The following is a 26,108-nucleotide window of genomic DNA, read 5'->3' on the forward strand; positions in this document are numbered from 1 at the left end:
AAATTCACTTTAAATGCAGATATCCATTAAAATTCTCAAAATCACTTTGCCGATGGATTTTCAAAGAGGAGTATTGACAAAAAGAATATGTCACGTAACTATGAAGAATTTTTATTTCTTCAGAGGCAAAGTTGAGTATTTCATTATTTGCTAATGGAATACGTTTTACACATATCTGGAACTTTAAAGGTACTATGTCCCATTTGCAGGCCCCAAAAATGAAAAGGTTAAATTCCAACAGCATTTGAAAGACAATATTAATTTAGAACTTTCCGAAAAAAAGGGGGCTTGAAAATGTCTTTAAGTGGGAAAATAACGACTATTAGTTGTCAAATCGACTTAGGAGCTATAGAGCCAATAAGTAATGGTCTTGATTTTCAGACCATTGTACAGCATGGTCGTACGTTTTATGCTGCACAAAGATTCAATCAGTTTAATTTTGGCCATCACAAGAAGTGAGTTATTGATGTAGACGAATCCTTTACAGCTCATTTTATGTACGTTATTACCAAAGAAGACAAAAAGCCAGTCAGTCACTCAATACTGACAATAGTGTCTGACAGTGAAGTCTAGCAAGTAGACGGTTTCCTTGCATAATTTGAATATTAGGACACTGCTAACGTTTAAATTTCACAGATAGGACATACATGACATATTCATAATTCCTGCAAAGTTCTACAGAATTTGAGGTTGGCTGCAAAAGGGACATAGTACCTTTAAGTTAAGAAAAGAAAAGCTGTGGTCATCAATGGCAAGCTATCACCTGAGACCACCCTTAGCTACGGAGTTCCGCAAGGCTCTGTCCTCGGTCCCTTGCTCTTCACACTCTACATCACCCCTCTTGGCTCTATCATACAGCGACATGGTCTTAGCGCACATTTCTATGCAGACGACAACTAAAAGATGAAGTTGAGTTCTGGTTTTGCGATTGCATTGTGAAAGAAACGGTGTGGAATCGACCAGAAAAGGTTGATCATCTAGCATATAAGAATTTGTGTGTATTGCAAGGTTCTGGAATCATCAAAATGATAAGAAATTTGGCCAAGTCTTGGTAAAGTTACAAACACTGTACACAGAAAGATGTATATGGGACTACACAACCACGTGGCGTAAAAAGGCTATTCCCCCGAGTTTTACGATGTTACATGACATATTTAGAATATGAAGGCATTTGAAGAGCCATGCTTTTTAAGGGAACATGTCTTATCTGATGTTCTTCCACACTTGCATAATAGGAATGATAACGCTCACAAATTATTTTTCACCTCTTCCCAGAACTCAACCTTCTCTTTAAGAGCTATAGAGCCAGTAATTAATAATCTGATTTCAGACCACTGTACTGCAGGGTCAATGTCGCTATTCATAAGGACCGCTATTCATAAGGTTTGCTATTCATAAGGTCCGCTAATCATAAGGACCGCTATTCATAAGGTCCGCTTTTCATAATTGGAGAAAAGGGTCATTATTCATAAGGGTCATTATTCATAAGGACCGCTATTCATAATGAAAGAAGAGGGTCGGTATTCATAATATTAGAAGAGGGTCGCTATTCATAATACGAAATCGGGGTCGTTATTCATGAGGGTCCCTATTCATAATATTACAAAAGGGTCGGTATTCATAACACAGAAAGAGGGTCGCTATTTATGATACGAAATGAGGGTCGCTATTCATAATACGAAATGAGGGTCGCTATTCATAATGCAAAATGAGGGTTGCTATTCATAAGGGTCATTATTCATAATCGATGAAGAGGGTCGCTATTTATAATAGGAGTAGAGGGTCGCTATTCATAATAGAAGAAGAGGGTCGCTATTCATAATAGAAGAAGAGGGTCGCTATTCATAATAGGAGTAGAGGGTCGCTTTTCATAATAGGAGTGGAGGGTTGCTATTCATAATAGAAGAAGAGGGTTGCTTTTCATAATAGAAGAGGGTCGCTATTCATAATAGGAGTAGAGGGTCGCTATTCATAATAGAAGTAGAGGGTCGCTATTCATAATAGAAGAAGAGGGTCGCTATTCATAATAGAAGAGGGTCGCTATTCATAATAGGAGTAGAGGGTCGCTTTTCATAATTGGAGTGGAGGGTCGCTATTCATAATAGAAGAAGAGGGTCGCTATTCATAATTGGAGTGGAGGGTCGCTATTCATAATAGAAGAAGAGGGTCGCTATTCATAATAGGAGTAGAGGGTCGCTATTCATAATAGAAGAAGAGGGTTGCTTTTCATAATAGAAGAGGGTCGCTATTCATAATAGGAGTAGAGGGTCGCTATTCATAATAGGAGTAGAGGGTCGATATTCATAATAGGAGTAGAGGATCGCTATTCATAATAGGAGAAGAGGGTCGCTATTCATAATAGAAGTTGAGGGTCGCTATTCATAATAGGAGTAGAGGGTCGCTTTTCATAATAGGAGTAGAGGGTCGCTATTCATAATAGGAGTAGAGGGTCGCTATTCATAATAGAAGTAGAGGGTCGCTTTTCATAATAGAAGAAGAGGGTTGCTATTCATAATAGAAGTAGACGGTCGCTATTCATAATACGAAATGAGGGTCGCTATTCATAAAACAAAATGAGGGTCGCCGTTCATAAAACGAGAAGAGGGTCGCTATTCATAATAATAACAAAGGGAAATATTGGATGGAGGCCATCCCCACAGCTATGGCGTCCTGTACAGGCACGTAGCCAGAGTTTGATGTTTGGGAGGGCACATACATGTAATCGATCGAGGTAAACAAAAAGGGGGTCTAAAAAAGTTCAACTGATCTTGGAAATTTGGGGCCCCCCCCCCCCCCGTCCTGGTCGCTATTCATAATACGAAATCGGGGTCGTTATTCATGAGGGTCCCTATTCATAATATTACAAAAGGGTCGGTATTCATAACACAGAAAGAGGGTCGCTATTTATGATACGAAATGAGGGTCGCTATTCATAATACGAAATGAGGGTCGCTATTCATAATGCAAAATGAGGGTTGCTATTCATAAGGGTCATTATTCATAATCGATGAAGAGGGTCGCTATTTATAATAGGAGTAGAGGGTCGCTATTCATAATAGAAGAAGAGGGTCGCTATTCATAATAGAAGAAGAGGGTCGCTATTCATAATAGGAGTAGAGGGTCGCTTTTCATAATAGGAGTGGAGGGTTGCTATTCATAATAGAAGAAGAGGGTTGCTTTTCATAATAGAAGAGGGTCGCTATTCATAATAGGAGTAGAGGGTCGCTATTCATAATAGAAGTAGAGGGTCGCTATTCATAATAGAAGAAGAGGGTCGCTATTCATAATAGAAGAGGGTCGCTATTCATAATAGGAGTAGAGGGTCGCTATTCATAATAGAAGAAGAGGGATGCTTTTCATAATAGAAGAGGGTCGCTATTCATAATAGGAGTAGAGGGTCGCTATTCATAATAGAAGTAGAGGGTCGCTATTCATAATAGAAGAAGAGGGTCGATATTCATAATAGGAGTAGAGAATCGCTATTCATAATAGGAGAAGAGGGTCGCTTTTCATAATAGGAGTGGAGGGTTGCTATTCATAATAGAAGAAGAGGGTTGCTTTTCATAATAGAAGAGGGTCGCTATTCATAATAGGAGTAGAGGGTCGCTATTCATAATAGAAGTAGAGGGTCGCTATTCATAATAGAAGAAGAGGGTCGCTATTCATAATAGAAGAAGAGGGTCGCTATTCATAATAGGAGTAGAGGGTCGCTATTCATAATAGAAGATGAGGGTCGCTATTCATAATAGAAGAAGAGGGTCGCTATTCATAATAGGAGTAGAGGGTCGCTATTCATAATAGAAGATGAGGGTCGCTTTTCATAATAGGAGTAGAGGGTCGCTTTTCATAATTGGAGTGGAGGGTCGCTATTCATAATAGAAGAAGAGGGTCGCTATTCATAATTGGAGTGGAGGGTCGCTATTCATAATAGAAGAAGAGGGTCGCTATTCATAATAGGAGTAGAGGGTCGCTATTCATAATAGAAGAAGAGGGTTGCTTTTCATAATAGAAGAGGGTCGCTATTCATAATAGGAGTAGAGGGTCGCTATTCATAATAGGAGTAGAGGGTCGATATTCATAATAGAAGTAGAGGGTCGCTTTTCATAATAGGAGTAGAGGGTCGCTATTCATAATAGGAGTAGAGGGTCGCTATTCATAATAGAAGTAGAGGGTCGCTTTTCATAATAGAAGAAGAGGGTTGCTATTCATAATAGAAGTAGAGGGTCGCTATTCATAATACGAAATGAGGGTCGCTATTCATAAAACAAAATGAGGGTCGCCGTTCATAAAACGAGAAGAGGGTCGCTATTCATAATAATAACAAAGGGAAATATTGGATGGAGGCCATCCCCACAGCTATGGCGTCCTGTACAGGCACGTAGCCAGAGTTTGATGTTTGGGAGGGCACATACATGTAATCGATCGAGGTAAACAAAAAGGGGGGTCTAAAAAAGTTCAACTGATCTTGGAAATTTGGGGCCCCCCCCCCCCCCCCCCCGTCCTGGTCCTGTAGGGGGTGACATATAGCCCTGAATAGTTGTCTCTTTTTAAAGTAGTTATATTTTATCTGTTATCTTTGATAATTATATAGAGCCAACCCCCGCTCATGTGGTGACGGGGAAAAAAAAAGAGTAAAACATAACACACATGTAATCCTATCGTAAATTGTCCTCCTTGTTGGAAATCTTGCCCCACCACCCTGCCCCCGACTGATCTTATCCAGGCTACGCCACTGAGACATTAAGTAAGCCAAGCAGGCCCATTATCCATTTTAGTTTGCTATTTAAGAAACTAGTAATTGTTTATACGACAATAATGTTTTTGTAGAAAGTAATTTTTATTAGGACTCATGGACCTACAAATTATTGAGCGGGATTGGACCTGACCATACGCCTAGTATCTACTGAGCCCCCCCCCCCCCCCCCCATCAGTACGCCCTGGCGCGGATCCAGAATTTTCCAATAGGGGGAGGGGGGCGGAAATTTGAAAAATGCGCAGTTTTTCAACTCAACATACCAATACTGACAAGGTCATATTAGAAGCACGATGCCGGTACCTACAAGCAGGCACAATTTTGGAAAGGGGGGCAAGCTCACTTCACGTCTCTTGTCCGATATCAACATTCCCCGTTTTTAAGTTATACATTTTTTTGACATTTTCATCGGGGGGGGGGGGGGCTGAAGCCTCTTGCCCGAAAAGGTAATTTTCTAGTTCACAATTCGGCTAGTGAGCGAAATGAGCGAGCAAAAATATGAGCATAATATGTATTTTGTGAAAGTGACGATTTGTTGTATCATTCTCGACTCATATTTCTTGTTTGAATTGAGTTCCCCCCCCCCCTCCTGCGCAAAACGCGTAAGCTCTGACCTTTCATAATTTCATTAAATTATTAGAGAAAGAAGACGATTCATTGTACCATTCTCGACCCTTTTTCCTTGTCTGAATTTGGTTCCCCCTCCCCCTCCGGCGCGAAGCGCGGAAGCTTTGACCTTTCATTGTTTAATGCAATTATTAGAGAAAGAATATGATTCGTTGTTCCATTCTCGACTCTATAATCCTTGTCTGAATTCAGTTTCCCCCCTCCCGCGCGAAACGTGGAAGCTTTGATGTTTCATTAAATTATTAGAGAAAGAAGAGGATTTGTTGTACCATTCTCGATTATTAATCCTTGTCTGAATTCAGTTCCCACCCCCCCCCCCCCCCTCTTGCGCAAAGCGCGTAAGCTTTGACCTTTCATAGCTTAATGAAATTATTAGAGAAAGAAGACGATTCGTTGTTCCATTCTCGACTCTGGCTACGCGCCTGCTTTAAAGGGAAAATGAAACAATTATGATTGTGATAGCACACAATAATGTTAGTAGAAATAGTAAAGAACAAAAATTATTGCAACAACCATGGATAAATCACGGCCGGGAGCGTGGGCCGAGTGTCATATCATAGGTTTGTGTTATTGGGTGAGGGGGCGTAGCGACCAAGTGAGATTTTGCAATGTTGAATGCTGACATTATGCACTCTAGGAAATCCCTAAGCCCAATTTGTACGTTCTTTCCGCTATATATCTTTCTAGCTATATTTCTAAATTTCCTGGCGGACATGTCCTCCTATCGGGTCCAGGATCACCGCCCGTGTCCATGATTACTACCAACATGAGCTCAAATACAAGCTCAAGCGAGTTTATATGAGCTGAGGCCAAATGAAGAGCAAAATAAGAGTTGTGAAGCGGCCCCCCTACCGTTAATTACAAAATTGACTTTACAGCGCAGGGGCTGTTTTAACGTTTAACTTTGATTCCGTGGCTCGAAAGTTACTGTCACTAAGCGCCATTTCCTTGTCTTTCCATCTTTCTCACCCGACTCTCCCCCCCCCCCCCCCCACTCAGTGTTATCTAGGGTACGCGTACGCATTTTCCTCTGTTTGAAAGCACCCCTCTATCTCCGGTGTGTAAAGTCAGTACAGGCCGGATTTTTGTGTATTACGGGCCGGACTTTGTTGGGTGAAAAGTACTCCTTTACCGGAGATTTTGGGAACACGAGTTCTGTCCTTCCGACCCCAGAGTGGGAGGGAGAAGGGGGGGGGGGGCTTTTTTTTCCCCCTCTCTCTGTGTTTCTTTTCTCTTCTTTCTTGTCTCTTTTCTTCTATTTTCTTTTTCTTATCCTTTCTTATGCTTCTCCTTTTTTTTCTCTCTTCTTTTTTTCCTCTTTTTTCCCTTTTTTTGCGCCGCCAATAGGGGGGGGGGGGGGGGCCGCGGCCGTTTCGGCCCCCTGGATCCGCCACTGAGTATGCCTGTGGTGTCCAGTGGCGTATCTGGCGCTTGTTCTCGTTTTGGAGTGGGGTGGGGGTGAGAGGGGTGCAAAAACGTATCTTTTCCCCCTTGTTTTTTCTTCTTCCTCTTTATTTTCTTTCCCTTTCTCTTTTTTGCTGAGGGGAGGGGGGAGGCAAGGGCCTTTCAATCCAAACCTTGTTGGCGTGCATTTTTGGTTATATGCGCCGTGCATTTTTGGTTATATGCAGACTGCGTACCTCTCTGCCCTGCGCGTATCCCGTGTATGCGCGTGTATCTGACACGAAGGCAATCTGAATGTAATCGAGAAGGCTCACTTGACTCCAACTTTAATTTATCTTTAATATAAGGAGTAAAGCATAATTTGTTGATTAACGTTCTATTAGATCTTCTTTGATGTTGTACAGTATAAAACAAAAAATGAATGTTTTTCATTCGTTTAATAGTGCGAATATTTTCATTCGTTGAAAGATTAACATTAATTCTATTCAACTCATGAAAATATTTGTACTATTGAACTCATAACCATTCATTATTTGTATAATAATCCATGCCTGTCAAAGTCATGAAGTTTTGGGAAATTTTGAAAAATGGGTGGATAGTGAATCTTTACAATTTTGATATATTTGGATGCCCCTGTGGATGTGGATGTATTAAAAGCACTAGTAATTTTAACCCTTAAAACACTTCTGCTTTCAAGAAAAATTTAATATTAAGATTTACCGGTGCTCCCGGTAAATTTTGATAAATTTCAAATAGCTCCTACGGCCGTACAATGGTAGATGCGACCATATGTAGTTGTGGTATATAATTTCCGAACGGGAATAGCTTATCGGTCGATTTTAGTCAAGAAACATTGTTTTATAGCTTAATTAATATCTTGACCTTGAGAGGGAGCTATACAACATGAAGTGTTTATCATTTATAATTTCATAACTTTAGAGTCGATTTCGACCGCGACAACGATCAGTGAATATTGTAGGATCGCATATGCTTCCAATATGTTCATTTGAACCAAATTCACGACCCCATACCAAAACTTTGTATTACCTTTAAGGCTTGTGTAGCAGGATGATACCAAATCATCTATACCTGTCAAAGTCACAAAAAGTAAACTTTATGTGCAAAAAAAGTACATCATAATCATCATCTACCCTAATTGTCCCAGTCAAGAAAATTAAGGCTTGTGTGCCAAAAAGACATTATTATCTACCCCTGTCCAAGTCAAGAAAATTAAGGCTTATGTGGCATAAAAAAAACATTACATGTATTATATACCTCTGTCCAAGTCATGAAAATTAAGGCTTGTGTGGCAGAAAGACATTATTATCTACCCCTGTCCAAGTCAAGAAAATTAAGGCTTGTGTGGCAGAAAGACATTATTATCTACCCCTGTCCAAGTCAAGAAAATTAAGGCTTGTGTGGCAGAAAGACATTATTATCTACCCCTGTCCAAGTCAAGAAAATTAAGGCTTGTGTGGCATAAAAAAACATTACATGTATTATATACTTCTGTGCAAGTCAAGAAAATTAGGGCTCGTGTGGCAGAAAGATATTGTCATCTACCCCAGTCCAAGTCAACAAAATTAGGGCTTGTGTGGCAGAAAGACATTATTGTCTACCCCTGTCCAAGTCAAGAAAATTAGGGCTTGTGTGGCAGAAAGACATTATTGTCTACCCCTGTCCAAGTCAAGAAAATTAAGGCTTGTGTGGCAGAAAGACATTATTGTCTAACCCTGTCCAAGTCATGAAAATTAAGGCTTGTGTGGCAGAAAGACATTATTATCTACCCCTGTCCAAGTCATGAAAATTAAGGCTTGTGTGGCAGAAAGACATTATTGTCTACCCCAGTCCAAGTCAAGAAAATTAAGGCTTGTGTGGCATAAAAACATTACATGTATTATATACCTGTACCACTGTCCAAGTCAAGAAAATTAAGGCTTGTGTGACAGAAAGACATTATTGTCTACCCCAGTCCAAGTCAAGAAAATTAAGGCTTGTGTGGCAGAAAGGCATTATTATCTACCCCAGTCCAAGTCAAGAAAATAATGGACTTGTGTGGCAGGAAGACATTACATGTATTATATACCTCTGTCCAAGTCATGAAAATTAAGGCTTGTGTGGCAGTAAGACATTATTATCTACTCCAGTCCAAGTCAAAAAAATTAAGGCTTGTGTTGCTAGAAAGATATTGTCATCTACCCCAGTCCAAGTCAAGAAAATTAAGGCTTGTGTGACAGAAAGACATTATTATCTACCCCTAACCAAGTCAAGAAAATTAAGGCTTGTGTGGCAGAAAGACATTATTGTCTACCCCTGTCCAAGTCCAGAAAATTAGCGCTTGTGTGGCATAAAAAAAACATTACATGTATTATATACCTCTGTCCAAGTCATGAAAATTAAGGCTTGTGTGTCAGAAAGATATTGTCATCTACCCCAGTCCAAGTCAAGAAAATTAAGGCTTGTGTGGCAGAAAGACATTATTGTCTACCTCTGTCCAAGTCATGAAAATTAAGGCTTGTGTGTCAGAAAGATATTGTCATCTACCCCAGTCCAAGTCAAGAAAATTAAGGCTTGTGTGGCAGAAAGACATTATTGTGTACCCCTGTCCAAGTCATGAAATTTAAGGCTTGTGTGGCAGAAAGACATTATTATCTACCCCAGTCCAAGTCAAGAAAATTAAGGCTTGTGTGGCAGAAAGACATTATTGTCTACCCCAGTCCAAGTCAAGAAAATTAAGGCTTGTGTGGCATAAAAACATTACATGTATTATATACCTGTACCACTGTCCAAGTCAAGAAAATTAGGGCTTGTGTGGCAGAAAGACATTATTGTCTACCCCAGTCCAAGTCAAGAAAATTAAGGCTTGTGTTGCTAGAAAGATATTGTCATCTACCCCAGTCCAAGTCAATAAAATTAAGGCTTGTGTGACAGAAAGACATTATTATCTACCCCTGTCCAAGTCAAGAAAATTAAGGCTTGTGTGGCAGAAAGACATTATTGTCTACCCCTGTCCAAGTCCAGAAAATTAGGGCTTGTGTGGCATAAAAAAACATTACATGTATTATATACCTCTGTCCAAGTCATGAAAATTAAGGCTTGTGTGTCAGAAAGATATTGTCATCTACCCCAGTCCAAGTCAAGAAAATTAAGGCTTGTGTGGCAGAAAGACATTATTGTCTTCCTCTGTCCAAGTCACGAAAATTAAGGCTGGTGTGTCAGAAAGATATTGTCATCTACCCCAGTCCAAGTCAAGAAAATTAAGGCTTGTGTGGCATAAAAACATTACATGTATTATATACCTGTACCACTGTCCAAGTCAAGAAAATTAGGGCTTGTGTCGCAGAAAGGCATTATTATCTACCCCAGTCCAAGTCAAGAAAATAATGGGCTTGTGTGGCAGAAAGACATTACATGTATTATATACCTCTGTCCAAGTCATAAAAATTAAGGCTTGTGTGGCAGAAAGACATTATTATCTACTCCAGTCCAAGTCAAGAAAATTAAGGCTTGTGTGTCAGAAAGACATTATTATCTTCCCCTGTCCAAGTCAAGAAAATTAGGGCATGTGTGGCAGAAAGACATTACATGTATTATACCTCTGTCCAAGTCATGAAAATTAAGGCTTGTGTGGCAGAACGACATTATTGTCTACCCCTGTCCAAGTCAAGAAAATTAAGGCTTGTGTGGCAGAAACACATTATTGTCTACCCCTGTCCAAGTCAAGAAAATTAGGGCTTGTGTGGCTGAAACACATTATTATCTACCCCAGTCCAAGTCAAGAAAATAGAGGCTTGTGTGGCAGAAAGACATTATTATCTACCCCAGTCCAAGTCAAGAAAATTAAGGCTTGTGTGTCAGAAAGACATTATTATCTTCCCCTGTCCAAGTCAAGAAAATTAAGGCTTGTGTGGCAGAAAGACATTATTGTCTACCCCTGTCCAAGTCCAGAAAATTAGCGCTTGTGTGGCATAAAAAAAACATTACATGTATTATATACCTCTGTCCAAGTCATGAAAATTAAGGCTTGTGTGTCAGAAAGATATTGTCATCTACCCCAGTCCAAGTCAAGAAAATTAAGGCTTGTGTGGCAGAGAGACATTATTGTCTACCTCTGTCCAAGTCATGAAAATTAAGGCTTGTGTGTCAGAAAGATATTGTCATCTACCCCAGTCCAAGTCAAGAAAATTAAGGCTTGTGTGGCAGAAAGACATTATTGTCTACCCCTGTCCAAGTCATGAAATTTAAGGCTTGTGTGGCAGAAAGACATTATTATCTACCCCAGTCCAAGTCAAGAAAATTAAGGCTTGTGTGGCAGAAAGACATTATTGTCTACCCCAGTCCAAGTCAAGAAAATTAAGGCTTGTGTGGCATAAAAACATTACATGTATTATATACCTGTACCACTGTCCAAGTCAAGAAAATTAGGGCTTGTGTGGCAGAAAGACATTATTGTCTACCCCAGTCCAAGTCAAGAAAATTAAGGCTTGTGTTGCTAGAAAGATATTGTCATCTACCCCAGTCCAAGTCAATAAAATTAAGGCTTGTGTGACAGAAAGACATTATTATCTTCCCCTGTCCAAGTCAAGAAAATTAAGGCTTGTGTGGCAGAAAAGACATTATTGTCTACCCCTGTCCAAGTCCAGAAAATTAGGGCTTGTGTGGCATAAAAAAACATTACATGTATTATATACCTCTGTCCAAGTCATGAAAATTAAGGCTTGTGTGTCAGAAAGATATTGTCATCTACCCCAGTCCAAGTCAAGAAAATTAAGGCTTGTGTGGCAGAAAGACATTATTGTCTTCCTCTGTCCAAGTCATGAAAATTAAGGCTTGTGTGTCAGAAAGATATTGTCATCTACCCCAGTCCAAGTCAAGAAAATTAAGGCTTGTGTGGCAGAAAAACATTATTGTCTACCCCAGTCCAAGTCAAGAAAATTAAGGCTTGTGTGGCATAAAAACATTACATGTATTATATACCTGTACCACTGTCCAAGTCAAGAAAATTAGGGCTTGTGTGGCATAAAGACATTATTATCTACCCCAGTCCAAGTCAAGAAAATTAAGGCTTGTGTTGCTAGAAAGATATTGTCATCTACCCCAGTCCAAGTCAATAAAATTAAGGCTTGTGTGACAGAAAGACATTATTATCTACCCCTGTCCAAGTCAAGAAAATTAAGGCTTGTGTGGCAGAAAGACATTATTGTCTACCCCTGTCCAAGTCCAGAAAATTAGGGCTTGTGTGGCATAAAAAAACATTACATGTATTATATACCTCTGTCCAAGTCATGAAAATTAAGGCTTGTGTGTCAGAAAGATATTGTCATCTACCCCAGTCCAAGTCAAGAAAATTAAGGCTTGTGTGGCAGAAAAACATTATTGTCTACCCCATTCCAAGTCAAGAAAATTAAGGCTTGTGTGGCATAAAAACATTACATGTATTATATACCTGTACCACTGTCCAAGTCAAGAAAATTAGGGCTTGTGTGGCAGAAAGACATTATTGTCTACCCCAGTCCAAGTCAAGAAAATTAAGGCTTGTGTTGCTAGAAAGATATTGTCATCTACCCCAGTCCAAGTCAATAAAATTAAGGCTTGTGTGACAGAAAGACATTATTGTCTACCCCAGTCCAAGTCAAGAAAATTAAGGCTTGTGTTGCTAGAAAGATATTGTCATCTACCCCAGTCCAAGTCAATAAAATTAAGGCTTGTGTGGCAGAAAAACATTATTGTCTACCCCAGTCCAAGTCAAGAAAATTAAGGCTTGTGTGGCATAAAAACATTACATGTATTATATACCTGTACCACTGTCCAAGTCAAGAAAATTAGGGCTTGTGTGGCAGAAAGACATTATTGTCTACCCCAGTCCAAGTCAAGAAAATTAAGGCTTGTGTTGCTAGAAAGATATTGTCATCTACCCCAGTCCAAGTCAATAAAATTAAGGCTTGTGTGACAGAAAGACATTATTATCTACCCCTGTCCAAGTCAAGAAAATTAAGGCTTGTGTGGCAGAAAGACATTATTGTCTACCCCTGTCCAAGTCCAGAAAATTAGGGCTTGTGTGGCATAAAAAAACATTACATGTATTATATACCTCTGTCCAAGTCATGAAAATTAAGGCTTGTGTGTCAGAAAGATATTGTCATCTACCCCAGTCCAAGTCAAGAAAATTAAGGCTTGTGTGGCAGAAAAACATTATTGTCTACCCCAGTCCAAGTCAAGAAAATTAAGGCTTGTGTGGCATAAAAACATTACATGTATTATATACCTGTACCACTGTCCAAGTCAAGAAAATTAGGGCTTGTGTGGCAGAAAGACATTATTGTCTACCCCAGTCCAAGTCAAGAAAATTAAGGCTTGTGTTGCTAGAAAGATATTGTCATCTACCCCAGTCCAAGTCAATAAAATTAAGGCTTGTGTGACAGAAAGACATTATTATCTACCCCTGTCCAAGTCAAGAAAATTAAGGCTTGTGTGGCAGAAAGACATTATTGTCTACCCCTGTCCAAGTCCAGAAAATTAGGGCTTGTGTGGCATAAAAAAACATTACATGTATTATATACCTCTGTCCAAGTCATGAAAATTAAGGCTTGTGTGTCAGAAAGATATTGTCATCTACCCCAGTCCAAGTCAAGAAAATTAAGGCTTGTGTGGCAGAAAGACATTATTGTCTTCCTCTGTCCAAGTCATGAAAATTAAGGCTGGTGTGTCAGAAAGATATTGTCATCTACCCCAGTCCAAGTCAAGAAAATTAAGGCTTGTGTGGCAGAAAAACATTATTGTCTACCCCAGTCCAAGTCAAGAAAATTAAGGCTTGTGTGGCATAAAAACATTACATGTATTATATACCTGTACCACTGTCCAAGTCAAGAAAATTAGGGCTTGTGTGGCAGAAAGGCATTATTATCTACCCCAGTCCAAGTCAAGAAAATAATGGGCTTGTGTGGCAGAAAGACATTACATGTATTATATACCTCTGTCCAAGTCATGAAAATTAAGGCTTGTGTGGCAGAAAGACATTATTATCTACCCCAGTCCAAGTCAAGAAAATTAAGGCTTGTGTGTCAGAAAGACATTATTATCTTCCCCTGTCCAAGTCAAGAAAATTAAGGCTTGTGTGGCAGAAAGACATTATTGTCTACCCCTGTCCAAGTCCAGAAAATTAGCGCTTGTGTGGCATAAAAAAAAACATTACATGTATTATATACCTCTGTCCAAGTCATGAAAATTAAGGCTTGTGTGTCAGAAAGATATTGTCATCTACCCCAGTCCAAGTCAAGAAAATTAAGGCTTGTGTGGCAGAGAGACATTATTGTCTACCTCTGTCCAAGTCATGAAAATTAAGGCTTGTGTGTCAGAAAGATATTGTCATCTACCCCAGTCCAAGTCAAGAAAATTAAGGCTTGTGTGGCAGAAAGACATTATTGTCTACCCCTGTCCAAGTCATGAAATTTAAGGCTTGTGTGGCAGAAAGACATTATTATCTACCCCAGTCCAAGTCAAGAAAATTAAGGCTTGTGTGGCAGAAAGACATTATTGTCTACCCCAGTCCAAGTCAAGAAAATTAAGGCTTGTGTGGCATAAAAACATTACATGTATTATATACCTGTACCACTGTCCAAGTCAAGAAAATTAGGGCTTGTGTGGCAGAAAGACATTATTGTCTACCCCAGTCCAAGTCAAGAAAATTAAGGCTTGTGTTGCTAGAAAGATATTGTCATCTACCCCAGTCCAAGTCAATAAAATTAAGGCTTGTGTGACAGAAAGACATTATTATCTACCCCTGTCCAAGTCAAGAAAATTAAGGCTTGTGTGGCAGAAAGACATTATTGTCTACCCCTGTCCAAGTCCAGAAAATTAGGGCTTGTGTGGCATAAAAAAAACATTACATGTATTATATACCTCTGTCCAAGTCATGAAAATTAAGGCTTGTGTGTCAGAAAGATATTGTCATCTACCCCAGTCCAAGTCAAGAAAATTAAGGCTTGTGTGGCAGAAAGACATTATTGTCTTCCTCTGTCCAAGTCATGAAAATTAAGGCTTGTGTGTCAGAAAGATATTGTCATCTACCCCAGTCCAAGTCAAGAAAATTAAGGCTTGTGTGGCAGAAAAACATTATTGTCTACCCCAGTCCAAGTCAAGAAAATTAAGGCTTGTGTGGCATAAAAACATTACATGTATTATATACCTGTACCACTGTCCAAGTCAAGAAAATTAGGGCTTGTGTGGCAGAAAGACATTATTATCTACCCCAGTCCAAGTCAAGAAAATTAAGGCTTGTGTTGCTAGAAAGATATTGTCATCTACCCCAGTCCAAGTCAATAAAATTAAGGCTTGTGTGACAGAAAGACATTATTATCTACCCCTGTCCAAGTCAAGAAAATTAAGGCTTGTGTGGCAGAAAGACATTATTGTCTACCCCTGTCCAAGTCCAGAAAATTAGGGCTTGTGTGGCATAAAAAAACATTACATGTATTATATACCTCTGTCCAAGTCATGAAAATTAAGGCTTGTGTGTCAGAAAGATATTGTCATCTACCCCAGTCCAAGTCAAGAAAATTAAGGCTTGTGTGGCAGAAAAACATTATTGTCTACCCCAGTCCAAGTCAAGAAAATTAAGGCTTGTGTGGCATAAAAACATTACATGTATTATATACCTGTACCACTGTCCAAGTCAAGAAAATTAGGGCTTGTGTGGCAGAAAGACATTATTGTCTACCCCAGTCCAAGTCAAGAAAATTAAGGCTTGTGTTGCTAGAAAGATATTGTCATCTACCCCAGTCCAAGTCAATAAAATTAAGGCTTGTGTGACAGAAAGACATTATTATCTACCCCTGTCCAAGTCAAGAAAATTAAGGCTTGTGTGGCAGAAAGACATTATTGTCTACCCCTGTCCAAGTCCAGAAAATTAGGGCTTGTGTGGCATAAAAAAACATTACATGTATTATATACCTCTGTCCAAGTCATGAAAATTAAGGCTTGTGTGTCAGAAAGATATTGTCATCTACCCCAGTCCAAGTCAAGAAAATTAAGGCTTGTGTGGCAGAAAGACATTATTGTCTTCCTCTGTCCAAGTCATGAAAATTAAGGCTGGTGTGTCAGAAAGATATTGTCATCTACCCCAGTCCAAGTCAAGAAAATTAAGGCTTGTGTGGCAGAAAAACATTATTGTCTACCCCAGTCCAAGTCAAGAAAATTAAGGCTTGTGTGGCATAAAAACATTACATGTATTATATACCTGTACCACTGTCCAAGTCAAGAAAATTAGGGCTTGTGTGGCAGAAAGGCATTATTATCTACCCCAGTCCAAGTCAAGAAAATAATGGGCTTGTGTGGCAGAAAGACATTACATGTATTATATACCTCTGTCCAAGTCATGAAAATTAAGGCTTGTGTGGCAGAAAGACATTATTATCTACTCCAGTCCAAGTCAAGAAAATTAAGGCTTGTGTGTCAGAAAGACATTATTATCTTCCCCTGTCCAAGTCAAGAAAATTAGGGCATGTGTGGCAGAAAGACATTACATGTATTATACCTCTGTCCAAGTCATGAAAATTAAGGCTTGTGTGGCAGAACGACATTATTGTCTACCCCTGTCCAAGTCAAGAAAATTAAGGCTTGTGTGGCAGAAACACATTATTGTCTACCCCTGTCCAAGTCAAGAAAATTAGGGCTTGTGTGGCTGAAACACATTATTATCTACCCCAGTCCAAGTCAAGAAAATAGAGGCTTGTGTGGCAGAAAGACATTATTATCTACCCCAGTCCAAGTCAAGAAAATTAAGGCTTGTGTGTCAGAAAGACATTATTATCTTCCCCTGTCCAAGTCAAGAAAATTAAGGCTTGTGTGGCAGAAAGACATTATTGTCAACCCCTGTCCAAGTCCAGAAAATTAGCGCTTGTGTGGCATAAAAAAAACATTACATGTATTATATACCTCTGTCCAAGTCATGAAAATTAAGGCTTGTGTGTCAGAAAGATATTGTCATCTACCCCAGTCCAAGTCAAGAAAATTAAGGCTTGTGTGGCAGAGAGACATTATTGTCTACCTCTGTCCAAGTCATGAAAATTAAGGCTTGTGTGTCAGAAAGATATTGTCATCTACCCCAGTCCAAGTCAAGAAAATTAAGGCTTGTGTGGCAGAAAGACATTATTGTCTACCCCTGTCCAAGTCATGAAATTTAAGGCTTGTGTGGCAGAAAGACATTATTATCTACCCCAGTCCAAGTCAAGAAAATTAAGGCTTGTGTGGCAGAAAGACATTATTGTCTACCCCAGTCCAAGTCAAGAAAATTAAGGCTTGTGTGGCATAAAAACATTACATGTATTATATACCTGTACCACTGTCCAAGTCAAGAAAATTAGGGCTTGTGTGGCAGAAAGACATTATTGTCTACCCCAGTCCAAGTCAAGAAAATTAAGGCTTGTGTTGCTAGAAAGATATTGTCATCTACCCCAGTCCAAGTCAATAAAATTAAGGCTTGTGTGACAGAAAGACATTATTATCTACCCCTGTCCAAGTCAAGAAAATTAAGGCTTGTGTGGCAGAAAGACATTATTATCTTCCCCTGTCCAAGTCAAGAAAATTAGGGCTTGTGTGGCAGAAAGACATTACATGTATTATATACCTCTGTCCAAGTCATGAAAATTAAGGCTAGTGTGGCAGAACGACATTATTGTCTACCCCTGTCCAATTCAAGAAAATTAAGGCTTGTGTGGCATAAAAAAACATTACATGTATTATATACACTGCACACACAAAACCATCCACCCATGACACACACATACACAGAGCCATACACTGCCTACTACTTTGCTTACAAATACTACACACTAACAAGTCACACACACACACACAAGTACTGTAGATGCGCATAGTACCTAGCTACCTGGATGTCAACTGTAGATGGCACTATTCCGTTTGGCTACTTGGACACAACCCCTCTCTAAAATTTGGACATTTATTTTGGGCCTTTTTTGGGGAAAATTTTTTCTTGTGTGACTAAATCTTAGTTGATTAGAAATGACATGTCAGACATCTTAGACACTGAATATGATAGTTTTCTTGTGTGGCTAGACACACAAGTCTAAAGTGACACACAAGGATATCTCATACGTAAAACTAAACACACAAGCATACCATCGCAAACTCGGACGGACGTACGGACGGACAACCCGAAAACATGATGCCTCCGGCACCACCTTCGGTGGCGGAGGCATAAAAATGTTACAACATGATAGTTTATCATTATATTATATTATATTTTACTGAAAACAATTATGGACAGGTACTTTGAGGCCATTCATGAGCCAAGTTTGCAATTTGGTACTAAAAGAGTCTGAACAAAATCGGTGGCGTTTTAATGTAACAAAAGTTGGGGGCCAAAAAAGGCTCAAAGGACTTTTGCTGAGCATAGAGAGATTCATACCAAGCAAATATGTTCAATAGCTTGATAATAAAATAGTAAATTTCCCACTTAGTTTGTTTGTTTGATTGATTGATTTACTTCACTGCTAAGAAAGCATGACTGCTTGTAAGTTAGCAACCAGGGGACCAATGGCTTTAAGTCCTCTTCGAGGGACTTGGTAATGAGGATTAATGCCTTATCAAAGGGCACTGGCGCAATGAACCCAGGACCTCCCGTTTACAAGTCCACTGCTCTACCACTAAGCGATCAAACCTCCCTTGTTAAGAATTGATTACAGGACCCTCGTCTAATACCTACCCATACTGCACTATCAAGATGCTTTGCGTGAGTTGCATCCTCATTCTCTGCACTCCGTATGACCGAGTCTATCAGCTTCACATTCCTTGCGGCTTGCTGCACTACCTGAGGATCTTTCTGAGCATCGGCAATGACACGCCCGGCCCACAGCTCAGTGATCAGTGTGAACCAACTGTTACGCTCTGCCTTCAAATTGGCAACGTATGGACTGGTATTGGGCTCTGGAATAGAAATATAGAGTAAACATACAAAAGAGTGGTCAAATGAGTGCTTGATGTCACAGCTCAGTGATCAGTGTGAACCAGCTCTAACGCTCTGCCCTCAAATTGGCAACGTATGGACTCGTATTGAGCTCTGGTAAAGAAATATGGAGTAAATATATACAAGAGTGATCAAATGAGTGCTTGATGTAATGTTGTAACATTGTATACAATGTTTGTGTACATTATACACATTTCCATGTTGCAAAACACAATCAGGCAAACAATACTGTGCAAAAATATGATAAAAGCATAAAGGAAAAGTAAAAATGGCTTGTACATTTTGTTACTACTTAATTAATGAATTGTATATTTGTAATAAAACTAGCTACCTCTTGCATGTTATATGACAAATGAAAGATTTTGCCAAACTGTTTATCATACATCTAAAACTGAACGCATGTGGGAATTCAAAAATTAGCTGGTAATTAGATACAACCTGCATTGTATAAGCTAAAGAGTACATTGTCTATCCACCATGTAAACGACGTACAGAATGAGGTGACAAAACACCGACTGGATCTATGACACATTCTCCGGGGACCATTGCTCTGCGGTCAAGTTACATAACATGCTGAGGTTAGTGTTACTTACTGGTGCTGTATATCCTAAGGGCTTGGCAGCTGAGGAGGATGTTGAAGTATTCAAACTTCTCCAACTTCTCTATGTCTCTGGCTCTCACAATCTCTTTGTAGATATTGCTGCCTTCGCCCATGTAGAAGAGCCTAGTAAATAAGGAAAATATGAAATTTATACAGGATACATCTTGCAGGAAATTTGCATTCCAGAGAATGCAAAGACATGCAGTTATACCTAAGGAGTGACAAAGGGAAAGACGGGTAAAACAACATCCTTCACATCCACATATCTTAGTTTAAATTGCAGGAATATTCTGATATGATTGTATATAATCACAGACAAAAACCTGTCTTTCTAAACAAATTGACATTTTCCACTTTCACTTAAAAGATTTGGCGAGTAATGTACATTCAACAGTGCCATTAAACTGTGTAAAATAAAGGGAAAGGTGTGTGTGCACAGAAAAGTGGCTGCGGTGCTATGAAATTAGGCAGAGACAGATTTAAGCAAGCAGTACATGTAATTTCAATGTGGTATTCCATACAGAAAATTACACTAAAAATCATCAGAAGCTAAGGGCAAACCATTTACTTATCAGGCACTTGTTATATATGATATGAGTAGAATGATATGACATGATATTCAAACATTGTCATTTTCCTCCTCAAAGCCATAACTAAAATTATCTCCAAATGACTGTACCTCTTCTCAGTCAAGACCAATCTTCCCATGCCATGATCTGTTCTGATTAAGGAAGACATCTTGAGAACACTCTCAGTGCTCTCCAAGTATTCCTTGTAGATACTCAGTGGTATGGACTTTGTCTCCTCTAGTCCTTCCTTCCATGCCTCGTAGAAATAGATGAAAGTCTCTGCATCAAGGACTACACAAAGAGAATTGAAAGAGAAATTAGGGTACTGAACATGGGTAAGATAAAACTTCCACCAAAAAAGGTCCAGTGTTGTGTGTCTTAAAACTTGATATCAATAACAAGTGATTGAAATTGTGGCATTTGATTGGCCAAGAGCAAATTTGACAAAGTTAAAAATTTAGCATTTGTTATTTATAAGTTTTACGAAACGGGACCCAGATTTCCAAAAGTTTCATGCCACAAAATTGACTGAATCTGGTCATTAGAATTGTCCATGCGCAAATGCAGATTTCTTGCCATAAAAGTGATTGGTTTACAGGATAGTTAATACTTCTTGGCACCCCTGACAAGAAATAAGTAGCAAGAGACACACTTAAATCAAAGTAAATTTTGCATGTTATGCTATCAGAATTGTCTCACTTGTTTGAAACACAGGTGACACTTTGTGAAATATATGATGAAGCATATATACCATGTAGTAAAATTAAGTCAATCAAGGCCTTCGTAGTTTCAAGTAGTGCTGTAGCCGAACCGCCGAACCGAACTTCGCCGAACATGGCACTTCCAAACCGAACCGAGCCAAACCGAACCGAACGCAAAGGCCTGGTTCGGACGTTCGGCAGAAAAATGAAAACTTCTTCACAAGCCAATTAACTTGTCATTTTGTACCAAATTTTCATGTCATGATTGCTCATTCTATATTTACTTTGGCGCTTGTTCAGAAACCTATCCAAAATTTGATCCGTAACTCGGGCGTGGAGATACCCTACTAAAACATACCCAAAATGAAGTAAATATTAATCAAATGTCCAAATAAAGATCATGAGTTAAAAGTCGTTATGTTTATTCCCTGTTTCGTGTCAATTTTCATGATATATTTGGAGCATTTTTCAAAAAAACATTGATATTAGTAACCACTTTTTCACAGGTTTAACAGTAAACCGCTGCACAATACAAGTGCATACCGATGGTGGGTTGCGGGCGGACACTCGCCTGTGTGAAATTATCTACCGTAATAATGTCTCAGATCCTCATTACTGTAGATAACTCTAAGGTAACATCACAGTCTCCAAAAGACTTAAATTTTTATTGATTACATGACTCATTATTTAAAAATTTCTTGCAAAAAATAAATATGCGTACATTCCTTGTAGATTTCTACTCTCCTGTAATCTAACAAGCTTTGAATTGTCACACATTTGTTAGTGTAAATAAATAAAGTGAGCCAAGATAGTCTACAGGTGTAATTCAACTGGTTTTGTATAACAAAATATCAGTTCATTTATTTTATTGACAAAATAAATGCAAGAAGAAGGGAGTCCTCAGATTTAAAAACTTCACAACAAGGGTGCAAAAGTATATTTGAAGAGAATAGGTTAATATATATTTGTTTTGCTACTCACAGTTGGATCCTGCTGATAAAGCATTGAACAGCCTGTCAATCACATCTACATCAATGGCTATCTCTAAGTACTGCATCCAGTGGATAAACTCCCTCAAACCTAGAAAAAACAAATACCAAAAACTATGAAAATTAAAATAATCTCTGAGTGGATAACTCCCTCAAACCTAGAAAAAAAAAGAAAAAAAAAATATTCAAACTAAAATAATTTCAAAGAACTGCATGCAGTCGATAAACTCTTTCAAACCTAAAAATCTGAATACTATATACTGTAAAATCAGAAATTTTTGAATGCATGAAATATCTTTTAATTTCATACCTGGTTCAGATTCACAATAGATTTTTGCAATGCAAAAATAATTAAATCACAATTCACTTACACTAAATTTGTGCAATTCACAAAAAGTTTCATGTCATCAAAGTTTCTGATTCTGCAGTAATACAAATTTAGCTAATCTCTAGACAGCATCCAATAGGTAAACTCCCTCACTCCTTGAATACAACAAAATATCACAAGAAATATCCTTGCTGTGATATCTATAGGCTAGGTAGAAACATGTCTCAAGCCTACATGTGTAAATATATCTGGGCCCGTCTTGCATAGAGTTGCGATTAATCCAAATCAATCAAGTCCTCCAATCAATCGCAAGTTTGCAGTCTCCTATCTTTTATATACATAGTTGCAATTGATATCAACTCTTTGTAAGACAGGGCCCAGGACTGGTTTTAGGGTGGTACTGTATGACAACGTGTGGTGTTATAGTAAGCGAGTGCAACAGGTGTCATATTGCAGAATGTGTAATATTGATATTTTAATTCATATTCTGGCTGGCTGAAAATATCTATTTCCATGCTTACCTAGTTCTCCTTTTTCAGGCAGGTCATCCGGTTGGATACTGGGCATGGCAGTGATCTGAGGTGCGGCACGGCGCTCGCTGATCTTCCGTAGGATCTCACCTCTCTTGTAGAATTCTCTTCTGTGGAGGAGATCCTTGTCTTCTGCACTCAAGTTGTTCATCAGCTCAGTGATCAGGCTGCACAGAAAGTATTTACAAAGATACTCCACAATGGTCGAATAGGTAATATCACATTTGTATTGCCCCATATGGACTTGAGTTAGAAGTGGCATTAGTCCATTGAGAATATCATTACATCAGACGCATTACAATTTTGAAGAAGTGCTCAGGTGTCAACACTTTAAATCAGTCAGTGTAATAGATTCTAGTTTTATTCATGCAAAATTTAAACCTGAGCTTGGCAAGACAACAATCTCTCCATAAGTCAATCGAGAGAAAAAATAATTTGATTTTGAAAAGAATTAAAATAATTCAAAGCATCAATACAATTAATTATGAATCATACCATCAAGTAAACTGTAGAAACAGACAAGTTTTCAATGCAGCAGAAATTTTTCACATCAATCTTGTACCAAAAACTCAATCATTCTACAATTTATATCTATGAAATCTAGAAGCAAATTTGCCAATAGTCCATGAGAATGTCTAAAACAAAATGTTATTAATCTGCAATAAACTCACTTAGTAGGTAGGATAGACAGGTCTGCTTTGTGTAGATTATGGAAGTCATCTAGTGCATCGAGAGGGCAGTTACATGCTACATGGAACATCCCTCTTAGATACAGGTAGGAAGCCTTGAGAGCTGGCTGTCTACAGCTCTGTAGGACCATACATGAGAAAGACAAGAATGGATGCTAAAACTCTTTACAATCCTCTCTACAACTATTTGAAGGTATTTATTGAAATTAAAAATATCTCAGGAAATAACAGATTTCATGTTAAGAGTGGCAAAATAAGAAATGCTCTACAGTTGTACTTGGAGTAGATGAGAATGGGTTCGGTGAGTTTGAAAAATGAATTACGCTTTATAACTGAAAATACTTCTCTTTGTTGCTTTATATCTCAAATTAAAAGAGTAATTTTAAAATGAGTTTGAACACCAGAATTCTATACATGTTAAGCTTGACCGGTGATCACTCATGGGAAGACACTTAAAGGTACCAATAGGCATGTAATAAGTTTTAAATTGCAGTACGCTGCTTGATGTTTCAATGTGATGGAAAAAACGGAGGGTGCCAAAACTTTATTTAAAAAATTGGGTGCCATGATTAGGTTTTTTTAACTTCTCTGTTACATAAATTAAAAACATTACGCCACTAATAGCTCTTGGTAAAAGTATAAAGCAGAAAATGTGTCAAGGATTTTCTTAGGTTTACCGGTAACTAAGATTTGTGAGGGGTTTAAAGTATTCAGGACTACTCCTTACCTCAATGGAATGGTCCAGCTGCTCAATACATTTGGTGAAGAAATGTTGGGCTGCATAAAGATTTCAGAATAAAATATGCATATAGTTTTTTATAATCGAAATATACAGTGCGTCCCAGAAAAAACAAAACCGAGAATTATCGATGTTTTATCATAACTTAATCACATTTATAATTGATAAATGACACATATTTGGAAAGCTTAGATCCTCCTCTTTCATTTGATGCAACTCACGTGATGCGTATTTTACGCATGAGTGATTAAAAATAATTTGAAGAGAGGAAACCAAAAAGTCATTTGGCGGACGGTATCTGAATTTCAAGGAGAAAATCACATTTCTAGAAAATTGAGTTTCTGCCCTTTCAGATGACACCCAATCAGGAAAAATGAGCGAGGAATAAAAAAGTTCTGTTTGTTTAAAGTAGTGCTTGCATTTCCATAATTTTATCAAACAAATTTGTTTTCACTGGGTGCCTGCAGAAGCAATAAACAGAGTTGACAACAGACTTAACTCCGTTTCTTTGACAATCAGCCATGCATGAACTTTCTAGAAATGTGATTTTCTTTTTGAAATTCAGATACCGTCCGCCAAATGACTTTTTGGTTTCCTCTCTTCAAATTCATTTTAATCACTCATGCGTGAAATATGCATCATATGAGTTGCATCAAATGAAAGAGGCTCTAAACTTTCCAAATATGTGTCATTTAGTAATTATAAATGTGACTAAGTTATGATAAAACATCGATAATTCTCGGTTTCGTTTTTTCTGGGACGCACTGTATAGTAATCCAAAATACATTTTATAATAGATAAGACATTGAAGTAGAAAGGCATATGACTGTATACAGTTTACATGAGAGAAAACTGAATGTAGTTTCTGAATGTTTGGTAAACTTACAACAGAGCAAGATTTAAATCTTTGAAGAATTTTTTTTTTATCTGTATACCAATCACCAATACCAATCACCATCTGCAAGTCTGCAATACCAGCAGCACCCATCCAAGAGCTTTGACCCTGCTTCCATTCAGCTCCCAGCAGCTTCTTGACTGATAACACACTGTACCTTAACCACCCTGCTTCCCTGCGATCCCTTCATCTATACTACAAACAGCACAGCTGTCTAAATCATTGAGTACGTTTCTCTCACCTAGTTCTTTTCATGACTCGGACTGAACATACTCTTATAGATAGCAAACAGACCCTTTTAAAGCCCAACGGTACAATGTTATTGTAAACTGCGAAAATTTATTGGTGTGACAACTTGTGTCTTTCTAAATACATAAGAATAGGAGAAAATGCAGAAGAGGGCTCAGAAAGTTGTTTCTAAAATACAATTTCCATTGCTGTGTAGGATAGATATACTTGAGAACAGCAGAAGAATTTGAAGGCATATGAAAAGTATATTTTGAAATAAGCAAGAGCTTTCAATGCTAGGTCATACTTGTTTTAATTTACTCAAATGTACAATTTTTTTATCAATTTGGCCTGTGGCCACAACAATGATTTTAATAAATTTATTCAACTCTCTCTCTCTCTCTCTCTCTCTCTCTTTGCCTCTCTCTCTCTCCCTCTCTCTCTCTCTCTCTCCCCTCTCTCTCTCTGTATATCTCTTTCCTATCTATCACACCCTCTCTCTCCCCTGCCCTATTTTTCTGTAATTTTATTCATACATCTAGGTAAAACAAAAAATTCTGTTTGCCAAACTAAAGTTAAACTAGATGGAATTTTGACTGCGCGCAGTCGAAAATGATGCCTCCGCCATAGAGCAATTTAAACAAGTTTGGAGTTTAAATCTCCAGTGGTTCTTGAGATATCATGATAACAATCTCAATGTATGGAATTTCATAAGTTGACCTCTGTGACCCTTGACCTTTGACCTACGTGCTCCAAAATCTAATCAGATTGTCTTCCTATGGTGATACACACTATCATTAAGTTTGAAGTTTAAATCTCCAGTGGTTCTTGAGATATTATGATATGGTGATACATACTATCATTAAGTTTGAAGTGAAAATTCTCCAGTGGTTCTTGAGATATCGCGATAACGATCTCAATGTATGGAATTTCATAAGTTGACCTCTGTGACCCTTGACCTTTGACCTACGTGCTCCAAAATCTAATCAGATTGTCTTCCTATGGTGATACACACTATCATTAAGTTTGAAGTTTAAATCTCCAGTGGTTCTTGAGATATTATGATAACAAT

At 38.4% G+C, this 26,108-nt stretch overlaps 1 protein-coding gene across 1 annotated transcript in view; it reads right to left on the minus strand.

Moving 5' to 3' along the window:
- LOC100891864 (DENN domain-containing protein 3) overlaps positions 1-26,108 on the minus strand; it is a 54,397-nt gene that overhangs the window by 9,240 nt on the left and 19,049 nt on the right. Inside the window, exons 12-18 of the mRNA XM_030987723.1 lie at positions 23,902-23,951; positions 23,157-23,293; positions 22,477-22,652; positions 21,620-21,718; positions 20,048-20,228; positions 19,361-19,491; positions 18,507-18,727 (exon numbers count right to left, since the gene is read on the minus strand). Coding sequence (XP_030843583.1) covers positions 18,507-18,727; positions 19,361-19,491; positions 20,048-20,228; positions 21,620-21,718; positions 22,477-22,652; positions 23,157-23,293; positions 23,902-23,951 — 995 coding nt within the window. The remainder of the gene's footprint in view (positions 1-18,506; positions 18,728-19,360; positions 19,492-20,047; positions 20,229-21,619; positions 21,719-22,476; positions 22,653-23,156; positions 23,294-23,901; positions 23,952-26,108) is intronic.

This window comes from Strongylocentrotus purpuratus, unplaced genomic scaffold, assembly GCF_000002235.5.
Source record: "Strongylocentrotus purpuratus isolate Spur 01 unplaced genomic scaffold, Spur_5.0 spur5_contig_839, whole genome shotgun sequence".
Taxonomy (NCBI): domain Eukaryota; kingdom Metazoa; phylum Echinodermata; class Echinoidea; order Camarodonta; family Strongylocentrotidae; genus Strongylocentrotus; species Strongylocentrotus purpuratus.